Source organism: Diceros bicornis, chromosome 11 (genome assembly GCF_020826845.1).
Source record: "Diceros bicornis minor isolate mBicDic1 chromosome 11, mDicBic1.mat.cur, whole genome shotgun sequence".
Lineage (NCBI taxonomy): Eukaryota > Metazoa > Chordata > Mammalia > Perissodactyla > Rhinocerotidae > Diceros > Diceros bicornis.
Window position 1 is genome coordinate 20,281,283 of NC_080750.1, and position 12,487 is coordinate 20,293,769.

The window sequence follows — 12,487 nt, forward strand, 5'->3', positions numbered from 1 at the left end:
TGTCACATATACACATTGATGAGACTTTAGTCACATGGCCATACTTAGCTATAAAAAAGGTAGATAATATAGTCTGTAGTTGAGCATCCATGTGTATAAGGCAAAAGAATAGATTTTGAAGGACAGCTAGGTGTCTGCCACAGTCTCCTAAGTGACTCTTGTGTATCCAGTCTCACCTTGCTGTAATCCATTCTTAAAACCCTGCCACCAAAGTATTTTTTAAACTCCTATCTGATCATGTCAGTTTCCATCTATTTCAGTGCCTGTAAATATCTTATAGCAGTACTTCCTGACTTGTAGGTCATCTGGATTGGGGGATATTAGGGGACACTTTTTGCAAGTAATCTAGGAGTCCATATGCCCACTAAAATTGAAAATTGAATTTTAAAATTTTATTCATATATATATATGGCATTTTCGTTCATATATATACAAGTTTTGGAGATTAGCAAAATACAGGTATATGTTGAAGTGTTCTTGAACTCATAGGAGTATGTGGGCATTATTATTTCAATAAATGCTAAAAAAAGTAGTTACTTTGGGAGGCATAATTTTTTTACATTGAAGAAAGGCCCTCATTCTTGAAAAGGTAAACTGCTGGCCTACAGGATCAAGACTTCTTATTCTTAGAATGCCATACAATATCCTTCATGATCTAGCTCTAGACTTCAGCTATACATATCTGTCCTTCTAGGCATTGCAGGCATACCAGTAACTTCTGATTCCCAAAATACAGTATGCTTTTTGATGCCTCTGTGCCATTGCACCTTATTTTTTAATGTCATTTTTTTTTTGTACCTTCTTCTCCCTCTGCCCATTAGTTCTTTCCTTTTCATTATCTACCTCCAAAGCTACTCATTTTTTAAAGCATAATTGTAAAATTATCTCCTCTGAGAACTTTCTGCTTCAAAGGAGCCCTCCCTCCAGATAGTTGTCCCACTTCTAGCCCTTCAAACACAGAAGCTTTTAGACTTCAATGCAAATCTTGACTACAGCATTTATTATAGGTGAAGTTCCTACTTATTTCAGCAACTGTGTATTGCGCACCCCCTAGATCAAGGTCTTGACTAGTTGTGAAGCATACAAAAACAAATACATTCCATACCCTCATAATCTAGAGTATATAATCTCATAAAATGGATAAATAAGTGGTAGAGGACAGAGATGTAGAAAAGTGATAGGAAAGAGGGTTGGAAAAGTAAATTGAAGGTCAAACTGTGACAGGCTTTGAATGCCAGAGTGAAGAGTTTAGTCAGTGGAGAAACACTGCTGAATTTTTGGTTAGGTAAATAACAAAGTCAAAGCAATGCTTTAGGAAGATAGCTTGGCACTGTAATGGGGGAAAGACTACATAGACCAGATAGCAAATTATAGCAATACGTTGAAGTAGAGATTCTGGATATCAAATATTTATTGCAAATATTTAGCAATATTGCAGATTGAACTTAACACAGATACCCTCCCCAACAAACATGAACATGCTGGATAAAATACAGTAGTCCCCCTTTATCCCCGGGGTATACGTTCCAGGACTCCCAGTAGATGCCTGAAACCATGGATAGTACCAAACTTTATATATAGTATGTTTTTTCCTAAACATACATACCTGTGATAAAGTTTAATTCATAAATTAGGCACAATAAGAGATTAACAACAATAACTAATAATAAAATAGAACAATTATAACAATATACTGTAGTAAAAGTTATGTGAATGTGATCTCTATCGAAATGTCTTATTGGACTGTACTCACCCTTGTGGTGGTGTGAGATAATTCAATGCCTACATGATGAGATGAAGTGAGCTGAATCACGTAGACATTGTGATGTAGCATATTTCTGGACCATGGTTGACCATGGGTAACTGAAGCCATGGAAAGCAAAACCATGGATAGGGGCAGACTACTGTATATCCAAAAGAGTTTTTTTAATAAAAAGGGAAATACCCGATGTCAGAAACAAAGAAGATACTAAAGGCCAGTGGTGTAGCTGGGAGCTAACACTGTAGCATCTCACAGGATTCAGAAACACATACAGACCCTAAGGGGTGGTTTTGACACCCACATATAGATAGGAGTTCTGAACTTGGGCCCTGGTAAAGTAAGGGGACTGAGAAGGAACACACTGTGCCTACCAACCACACAAACTATCCAATAAAGCTGGAAGTCTTTAAGTCTTTTTAAGAAGTCTCTTTAAGAAGAGAGACTAAGAAAATAGGCCAAACCATAGTAGACAAGATTGCCAACCACCTCAAAGCAGTGAGTAGGAAAAAAAAGTTATCTGTGAGAAATCAAAACACCCAGACTTAGGGGCCGGCCCGGTGGTGCAGGCGGTTAAGTGTGCGCCCTCCGCTGCAGCGGCCCAGGGTTACCCGGTTCGGATCCCGGGCGCGCACCGATGCACTGCTTGTGGAGCCATGCTGTGGTGGCGTCCCACATAAAGTACAGGAAGATGGGCATGGATGTTAGCTCAGCGCCAAGCTTCCTCAGAAAAAAGAGGAGGATTGGCATCAGATGTTAGCTCAGGGCTGATCTTCCTCACAAAAACAAACAAACAAAAAAACACCCAGGCTTGTGTCACAGCAAAGTAGAGAACACACACACATAAACAGTATCTGTGTGGTACAGGAACTCTAAACAGAAAAATTAAAACTGATCTAAGACCAGTGAGACTTCCTCAGGGCTCTGACAGAAATATAAAATCTCTTTGAGACACTTCTGTGACCCAGGGTATACAAAAATTTCACAGAAAAAGTAGGCTTACTGAAGATAAATTCATGGTAAAAACGTAAATCACATGAGGAAACAAGCACTGTCTGGCAGAGTTGGTAGATACAACAATCATAATGAGCACTCCAAGAACTAAAACTGTGATAAAATACTCTAAAAGAGACTATAAAATTAGAATGTTTAAAATGGTTAAGCTAAAAGATTTTTTAGAGGAAGAGAAATCATGAAAATAGTACAGTATGAAAGGACAAGTTTGAAAAAGAACATCTAAAAATGGTAGAGTGCTTGAAATTAAAAACATGACGAAAACAGCCTAAGAGTCATCGAGGTTAGAATAAAGAGACCCTACACATTCTAATAGGAGAGCCAGAAGAAACTGAAAAGAAGGAATGAGAGGCAATAATCGAAGTGATAATGTCTAAGACTTCTCCAAAACCTAAAAAAATCTATTCATCCTCAGGTTAACAATAAACTCTGAATAAGTTTTTAAAAATCCACACTTAAGACACATCATAATGAAACAGCAAAATATCAAAGAAAAAAGAGAAACTCACAACTTACAAAGGAACAATATTTAGACTCTTCAATAATAATGGAGGCCAAAAGATAAGGGAAAGTAATTGTCAATCAAGAATTCTCTGCTTAGCTAAATTATTATTCAAAAGTTAGGGTAAGGAAAGATTTTCAGACAAAAACAAAAAACCAACAGTTCACCATTCAGAGACCTTTACTGAAAGAAAAATGAACCCAGAAGGAAGGAGTGGGATGCAGGAAGCAACAAAGTAAACATTGGTAAACCTAAACAAGCACTGTCTGTAAAAGACTTTGGTGAGAGAAGTGACTTAATTTGGTGAATTTAGGAAAAATTTAGCCTCTTTATCACTTCTCTTGGGAGCCTACGTACGTTCTGGTCTCTTCTTCCTTGAATTTTTACAGGGGCAGGCCCCAGTGTGAAACGAGGTATATTACTATACCTAGGTAGGTAAGTCTGCTTGATTGTGGGGTACAATAATTACAAGCCCATAGACACATACATTTCTCTAATATCAATGTTATCAGTAATAAAGCTGATATTTTTATCTCCATTGTCTACTCTTCTATCTCAATTGTTTGAAAATTCAGGTAGAGATTCAGCTAAATGGTATTCAGCAGGAAATTTATGGCTGTAAATATATGTATTAGAAAACAAGAAAGACTGAAAATGAACTAGGTGTTAAACTAGTTCAGATTAGAAAACAGGAGATTAAGGAAAAAAAGTAAACATTAAAATATAGAAGGAAATAATAAAGAGCAGATGAAATAGAAAACAGACATAGTAAAGAAAGCAAGAAAATCAAAAGCTGAGTCTTTCTACAAACCATTAGTGATAGGAACCAGAAAAAAAGATTCAAATAAACAATATTAAGAATGAAAAAATGAACATATAGCTACAGAAGAGATTTTTAAAAATCATAAATGAATAATCAACTTTATGCCAACAAACATGAAAACATGAAATGGTAAATTTTCAATAAAAATATAATCAATGTTGATTGAAATAATAGAAAACATAGACTATACCCACTAAAGATACTTAACCACTGGTCATGAATCTACTCACAAGCTCCAGGCAAAGATGGTTTACAGGCTTGTCTTATCAAAACTTTGCCAGAGAAAAGAAAAAAGAGAGGAAACCTCTTCAACTTCTTTTATGAGGCTTAAATCTTGATAGCAACAAGATGAGTAAAGAAAAGAAAATTAAATCTTACTTAAAACTATAGATGCAAACATTCTAAACAAAATAATCATGAGCCAAATCCAATGTATCTAAAAACAATCAGAACCATCATGGCCTAGCTGGTTTATCCTAGGAATGCAAGGATATTAGAAAATCTATTAATATTATTCACCACATTAACAGATTAAGGGAGAAAAAAGATTATTTCAATAGATGATGAATAACATTTGTTAAGTTTCAGTATCCACTTATGAGAAAAACTCTTAGCAAACTAGGAAAATAGGATAATTTTAACTTTCTTACATCATAAACACAGAATTATTTTCTTTGATGTTAGGCACAAGACAAGGATGCTCACTACTACTGCTTGTATTCAACATTGTACTAGAGAGCTTAGGTGACATAATTAAGAAAAAACAAGAAGTAGAAGGATTAAAAATGAAAAAAATTTATTTCCCAGGCCATGTGGTTCTATACACAGAAAATCCAAGAAACTCTGAAAATACTAGAATTTTTATGAGAGTATAGCAGGGTTGTTGGATATATGGATCAATATAGATAAATCAATATAATTCCTATATCCTAACAGCAGCTAGGCACAACTACCATTTATTGGCCTTTTTGGTCCCAGGCACTGTTGCTATGCTTACAGTATTTAATCATAAAAACAGCCTAATAGGTATATTTGTCTTCATTTTAACAAATTTTGAACCTGGGACTTGGAGAGTTAAGTAACTTGCCAAAGGGCCTACTGCTAGTCAATTAGGCAAGCCTGGGACTACAACCCAAGTCTATGTGACCCGAAAGCCTGTCATACTTTTAGCCACTAGGTACTGTTATTTCCTCCCAGTTAATTGTAAAGAATGTGATAATCCCTTGCTCCTAACCTCAATTTTTTCTTTTTACTTTGATATTTTAAGTTTTTTTAATAGAAAAATCATTCTCACACTCTCAAGTTTTACAGACAGCATGGATAAATAAATGGTCGTAGGAGAGTTTCAGGATATTCTGGAATAAATCTAGATGGTGGTAGGCGTAAAAGGATGATGGCTGAAGAGTCAACTGAGGAGAAACTGGAGAAGCCATGAGCTGCGCAGCTTGCTCTGGGGGCCCAGGGTTCTCTTGGGAGGTGCGGGACCCAATCCCTGCGCGGCTCACGCAACGCCTGCTGGGAGGCCCCTCCTCCGAGTCCTGCCACATTGGAGAGAACGGCGTCGACAGGGAGACACCACTCTTCCCATGTGCTTGTGAAATGGAAGAGAGGTGCGATTCTTCAATGTAGAAAGACTAAAGTGGAAATAATACGGTACAATCGAGTTTCCTCAGTATTGCCTTTGAAAATGGATTTCATATTCCTCATAGCAACAGCAGCAGGAGCTATAACCATTCTTGCTGCTACTGCTGTTGCAGCACTGATGGTAGTAAAAAGTCTAAGTGCTTTTAAGGACTGGACAACTAAGGATGCTGCTGCTAAAAAAGTTGGTAAAAAAGTCTCTTTCAAGATAGAAACAAATAAACAGGAAGCAAACGAAGAATTGGGTGAGGAGGAAGAGGAAACACACAAAGAATTGGGTGAGAAGGAACAAGAAACACACGAGGAACTGGGCGAGAAGGAACAGGAAACACAGGAGGAGTTGAGCAAGAAGGAAGAGGAAACATACGAAGAATTGGGCGAGAAGGAACAGGAAACTCGTGAAGAACTGAACGGGAAGGAACCGGACAGCCAAACTTCGTAAGTGTAAACTATAACTTGGTTCAATTTCAGACAGACAGACGACAGAGGCTGATCAAATGAAGCAGGGCAGAAGGCTGGACCACAGTGGGCACCTTTTTGCGGACGGAAGGGCGGAGGCTGGAGGCGATGCCCAGGCTTGCCTGGTATCACAGTGACTCACACACATATGTAAGGTCACTTTCCGGTAAAACTGGTTTTCGGAGGGAAGGGTTGGTGGAGGAGACTGCATGTGTGAACGTGTGAATGGTGTGAAGGAAGCTACATGAAAGGGAAGTTGTCAGTGTGCTCTTGTTTCTTGACAAAAGTTTGGTTTTTGGTATTTTAAGCCCTGATAAGAGGGAAAAAATCACTAAAATTTGTTGAGTCGTTTTCACACAAGACATTGTAGCTTATAAAGCGAAAAGGACTCCTTCCCCTGGGATCAGCGTTGCCCACTGGGGCGAGGCGAGGCCGCCGCCGCGCCGCACAATGGGCGCCACCTCACAGAGCCGGGCGCGGTGGGCGGGAGGGCGGCAGGACCCCGCGGGCAGACGGCGAGCGTGTCGGCCGGCGGCACATGGGCCCCTCGGGGCGGCGAGGCCGACGGGTGGGTAGGCGGGCTGCGGGCGGCCCCTCGAAGCAAAAGGCGCGGCTGCGGCGGCAGGCCCACGCCTGCAGGCCTCGGCGTATGCTGCCGCTGTGCCAGGCATGCCCCTAGTTGCCAAAAACAACCCAAAGGGGCGCTTCCAAATACGTTAGTCAACTGCCAGGCCGGGCGGCTGCCTCTCCCCTCGCCCAGCCGCAGTGCGCCCAGCTGCCGCGCGATGGCGAGCGAGCCAGCCCCGCTTCCCCTCCTCCTTTCCTCCCTGATCTCCCCCCGCCCCCGCTCCGCCTTCCCCTCCCTCCCATCCCCGGCTGGCTCAGCTGCCTCCATTTTCCAGATCTTTCTCCAACCCGCAGCATCTCGGGCAGCCGTTGCCCGAGCGCTGACGGAAGCGGCCGAAGTCGAGGCCGGGGGCAGCCTCGGGCGCGGAGCCGTGGCTCGCGCGCCTCTCCGGCGGCGGAGCGCGCAGGCGCAGACCCCAGTAACTGCCGGTTGGAGGCGGCCGAACCGCAGTGAAGAGAGATCGAGGCGGCGGAGGCTGCGGCGCGGATGGCCTCCACCTCCCCCGCAATTCCCTGACGTTCTGCCCTAGATTTACTGTCTGGCGACTTCGGGTCATCTCTCCTTTGCTTCCCGTAGGAGTCGAAGCCCCAGGAGCAACAGCCCAGAAGAGGACGCGGTTCCCACACAGGAGGCTTCAGCACCAGCACCCCGACCTTCAGGCGGCGGGATGTCTGTGGTTGGCATTGACCTCGGCTTTCTCAACTGCTACATCGCTGTAGCGAGGAGTGGCGGCATCGAGACCATCGCCAACGAGTACAGCGACAGGTGTACCCCGTAAGTGCCTTGTCTGGTCGTAACCCCGACCCTTACGGTGGTCCCGCCTGCGGGTTTCTTCTGGTGCGCGCAGAGCCCTTGACAGGTGCGGTCCATCAGCTGCGGTCCCGAGAGACCGCTCGTGGCGGCCCGGGTGGGAGTCGGACTTCCTCGCTCTGCACAGCTGTTTTCCCTTCAAGGACAGGGACTTACGGCTAATACTTTGCGCATCTCTCCTTTCTGTACCCCCACACGTGTGTGTCGTCGCCCCCCCCCCGCCTCTGTTCCCCAGCGGCCCTGCTTTAGTTTTCGGGAAAGGGGCTGGTGTGGGACCGCCTCAACTCACCGAACATTGGAGAAAGATCTCTGCTTACCTCAGGTGGGGCTTGCGTGGGATTTTCGGCCGCGGGCGGGTGGGCGTCCCCGGCTGGCTGAGTCAAGACTTCTTCATTCATTCTGCCCTTTGTGCTTTCTCCATCTCTGCGTGACACCTTTCTCTCTGGAAAGTGAGAAGTGAAAGCTTAGCCTGCACACATCAGATGAGTTGCAGGTTCATCTGGCCCAGAAAGCCTTTTTTTTTTTTTTTTTTTGAGAAGGGGTTGAGATGTGCAGGGTTTTACCCCAGTGTCCTTGAGAATTCGAGAGAGTCAGGAATGGGAGGCGTTGGCCTCTTGCATGGGTAATGTACGTCCATTAATGGAAAGTGGTGGAGTTGGAACCTGTCAAAAGGCTGTTTCTACAGAATGAATTGTGGGCGAGTCCGCAGCAGCTGTCTTGTATAAACATGATTGTGGAGTGATTCTGTTACGAACACTTGATGAAAGACTTAAAAGGAGTGGCGTTATGTCATGGAAACATGTTTCCACATGTTCCATTGTTTCCCTGGTCTGGGAAGTTTGTTGGCAAAGAATGTAGTTAAGACAGGGATATGAAAAACTAGCTGCTGCTTATAGGCTCCTGTTACTGGTAATGTTATAAGGAAATCAACAGTTTGTCTTACTTTCTATGGAAAGGTAACTAAACATATTAATTTGACCATTTGGAGTAGTCCAAAACATAATACTTCAAATATAAGACTAATTTTAACCAAGATCAGTGTTAGGCTAACCATTTAAATGATTAAATTACCAGAATTCCTTTGTTTTAACATATGTTAAGGAGTTGTTCAAGTAGCTTACTTGAAGCAGTCTGTGCTTTGGTTTCTTTCAAAGAATATTCTAGAAAGTTTTATACCACCTTTTTCTAGATGTATGCATTATATTTCTTGTGGAATTTTGTATGTTTATATTCTCAAATATGAGCATAGGTCAGTTAATCTTCATAGTACTGTTAGAACTCTTGCTTCTCCTTTTTACATCTTTTTCTGGGTTTTATGCACAATGAGAGGCTGAAGCAGTAATTGTGAACTATTATGACTTCATGTCTACAAGATTTTGTTTTAAGCCTCAACAGATATGGGCTTCTGCCAGAAAAGGACCAGGAAATTCCACTCTGCTGTTGCAGCAGAGTAGAGGTTAATGGGGGCAGTCTTTGGCTTCAGGGACTTAGCCTATGGAGAAAAAGTGAGAGGTAGGATGGACATTCTCCTTAAGGCCTTATCCTAAAAGATCAGAAATCAGAACTCTAAAACAGACAGTGCATTTCCAGGCTCAGAAATCTTAGTAGTGAGTCTGTGACTCTTTAAAGAACCTGGCGAGACATACAAGGAGAGTTCTTTAAAAATTAGGCTGCTCATTTGAGTCTTCTAAAAGTCTCTTTGTTACTGTTCTTAGGCACATTGGCTAATTCTGTGTGGCTGAGCTTTAATATGATATTTTTGATTTGTTTGTAAGAGAGCCACTACTAATATCTAGATTTAATGATCCTAATCCAAACTAGAAAGTTCCTAAGGTAGAAGGATCATATTCTTAGCTTCCATCAGCAACTCTGCCCTTCTTTCCATGGCTGTGTACTATCTTTTACCTCAGGAGTGTATCTTTTATTGTTATTGAACTAATTCTTCACTGTAGTCCAGTGTTCTTACTATGTTTACTTTGTGGGACTTAAATTATTGAGTGAAACCGTAGCCCTTCGTGATCCCTGGACATTTATTTATTGAATGTTGATCTTGCAAAACAACGTTATAACCATTAGAGAACCTATATCTTTTCTAATACACTACAGTAGTTAATAATACATATAAACCAGCTTTTCAAAAATTTTTTTCTGTATTCCAGTTGCTGACATCAGGGTAATATGTGACACAGCTATTTCCAAGACTCAAATACATTATAAAAGGATCCTGTGGAAAAGAGGAGGGAAATGTTCAATTTGTTGGTTTCAGCATCCATACTTTTTCACCTTTGGTTCATTCTTTAACATAATTATGTGTACATGGGAGGATCCCATGGTATAAACACAAGGACAGTTTAATGAAAATAATAATTGCTTAAGCTTTGGCCTACATTTAAGGGAACAAGGGCAAGTAAGTTAACCTACTAATTCTCCAGATTCACCTTCTGTAAAGTTGGAGTGCTTGTACTAGCCTCTTTGCTCATCTTATGCATAAGTTGAAGAGGGAGAAGGAAATTAACATGCAAAAATTGAAGAGGAAAAAAATTAACTCAGTTTTTTTTGAGCACTGCCTTATTTTAAAAAATTATTACACAAATAGTATGGTACACGTTCGTTGTAGAAATGCAGGCACATTAAAAGATCAAAATAAAAATTATAATCCCTCTAGCCAGAAATAAAACTTCCAGATGGCTTTCTCTGTGTATGTGTTTCAGGGGTGGGTTATACTTCATTTTCTGTTTATTAAGCTTTCTCTATGTAAAACATTGCTATACCATTAGTTTAGTGTTTGTATAATCATTTCCTTAATTTAATCCATCCGTTATTGGGACATTCAGGTTGTTTATATTTTCTTTTTATAAGCAGTGCTGCAGTAACTATCTTTGTAACTAAATTTTTGACCCTTAATTCCTTCAAATAAATTCCTACAAGTAGAATTACTGACTGTGCAAATTTTTGAGGCCTTACATATCTTTGTAAATTAAGTATAGATGTGGGGATTGAAATTTCTGTCTCAGCCTTAGTTATATCAAAGTGATTAGTTTCACTCATGGGAAAAGAAAACTGCAGCCAAGAATCCTCATTCAATATCACATTAAAGCATGTGGTCAACCAAAACACACTGCCTGTGTTGATAATAGTGATTGCTGTGTGTGACGTTGTGCTTGCGCTGTCATACACATCACACCAATTCTGTGAGTTTGGTAATACTAGCTATCTTTTTCCGTAAGAAGCCTAAAGCAAAGTTAAGTATCTTGGCCAAGAACTAGTAAGCAATAAAATGGATTCAGTTTCAGGCCTCTTTGGCCCAGAACCCCAAGGTCCTTTATTATCCGATGGGGTAAGACTAGTATATACATACTAGGTTAATGGGGATGTAAGGATCAGAAACAGATTACCGGGCTAGGCAGTTATTGTATAGAGAATCATCTTTGCTGTGATATCAATAAACTCATGTACTTTTGACTAGTTTCTAAGAAGTGTTATCTTTTAAAGTGTCATTTTAATATGCTTTTAAGTTATTTTAAGAACATGTAAAAAATCTTATTTAAAAATTCATAAAAAATATAAAAATATGTCAGTATAAACATGGAGAAAAGCAGTGTAGGAGACTATAAACTATTAACAATGAATATTTCTTAGAAATAGTTATGGATGGTGTGCATTTAATATGTAGTCTGTAATGTTTTACATTTTTATGAACATATTTTACAATAAGGAAAATGGGTTTTTTTAATGAAACCGTTTCAAGAGATCTTTGTTAGATGTATTGTTTTATCATCAAAGTTCTGTATGATCAGACTTAATATTCAGTTCTCAGGTTTTCTGCATTACTTTTTTCTATTTTTTTACTAGTGTGTGAATAATAGGAAAATATTATTTATACACTACATTTCAAATATATGAGATGTCCTGTTCAGTGCACAAAAGTAGAAATCACTTACGTTGGGGCATTAAAAATTTTTGTACGTAGAAAATGCTAAACTCCAGAGGTTAACAGTGGTTATAGTTGGGTGGGAGGACTTTTTATGGTGATGGCAGTTTGGGGAGAGGAGGCAAGTTTTACATTTTTTATTAAATAGTCTTTCTACTATATGAGTTGGTTTTGTTTGTCTGTTTTACTGTGAGCCTATGCTAACTTTGATTTAAATTATTTTAAATGCTGAAGAAATATACAGAGTAAATCTCCCCCTTTTTCCCTTCTCAGTCACCTCCTAAACTTTAGTGTGTGTTTCTGTTTTTCTGCAAATATGCGAGTATCTGTACATAACTGGGATTTTTTTTTAATTTTTTTAACAAAAGTAGAATTATACGTATTTTGCAATTGCTTTTTTCAAAATATATTGTAGATATCTCGACTCTAATTTACTTCATTTTTAATGGCTATATAGTATTCCATTGGTAGGTACACTGTTCTTAGTGGACATTTCAAAGTATTATTTTTCTATTGATAAAAATTCAATGAATATCTTTGCTTTTTTTTCCTCAATCAAATTGTGCTGAGATTAGTAGAAGGGCAGATGGCTCACATTTTAGCATGGCCAAAGCTAGGACTATAAAATCTTTTAGTATGAATACTATCTACAACAAAATGAATCCTGAATGCCTTGAATTTGTGGATGAGAAATTCTGAAAAGTTTCTAGAAGGCAAGGAATGGTAAGTACAAGTTACATAGTATCTATAATGAGTTTAAGATGTTTAACATGCCATTGATAGTCTTTTTAGTATGTGGTCACTACAATACAAAATAATGAGCATAGTTGTGTTCTCATAAAACTTTATTTACAAAAATGGGTGGCAGGTGTTAATTCGCAAACCCTTGGTCTAGGCAATCATAATCAAAAGAACTTTGA

At 39.8% G+C, this 12,487-nt stretch overlaps 2 protein-coding genes across 2 annotated transcripts in view; both read left to right on the forward strand.

The window, feature by feature from the left end:
- Positions 1–5,747: 5,747 nt before the first annotated feature.
- Positions 5,748–6,181, forward strand: LOC131411613 (DDRGK domain-containing protein 1-like). Its single transcript, XM_058550636.1, has one exon. The coding sequence runs from the start codon at positions 5,786–5,788 to the stop codon at positions 6,179–6,181; it is 396 nt and encodes a 131-aa protein (XP_058406619.1). The 5' UTR covers positions 5,748–5,785.
- Positions 6,182–7,357: 1,176 nt separating this feature from the next.
- The window catches only part of HSPA4L (heat shock protein family A (Hsp70) member 4 like), a 50,409-nt gene continuing 45,279 nt past the window's right edge, over positions 7,358–12,487 (forward strand). Inside the window, exon 1 of the mRNA XM_058550031.1 lies at positions 7,358–7,600. Coding sequence (XP_058406014.1) covers positions 7,494–7,600 — 107 coding nt within the window. The 5' untranslated portion in view covers positions 7,358–7,493. The remainder of the gene's footprint in view (positions 7,601–12,487) is intronic.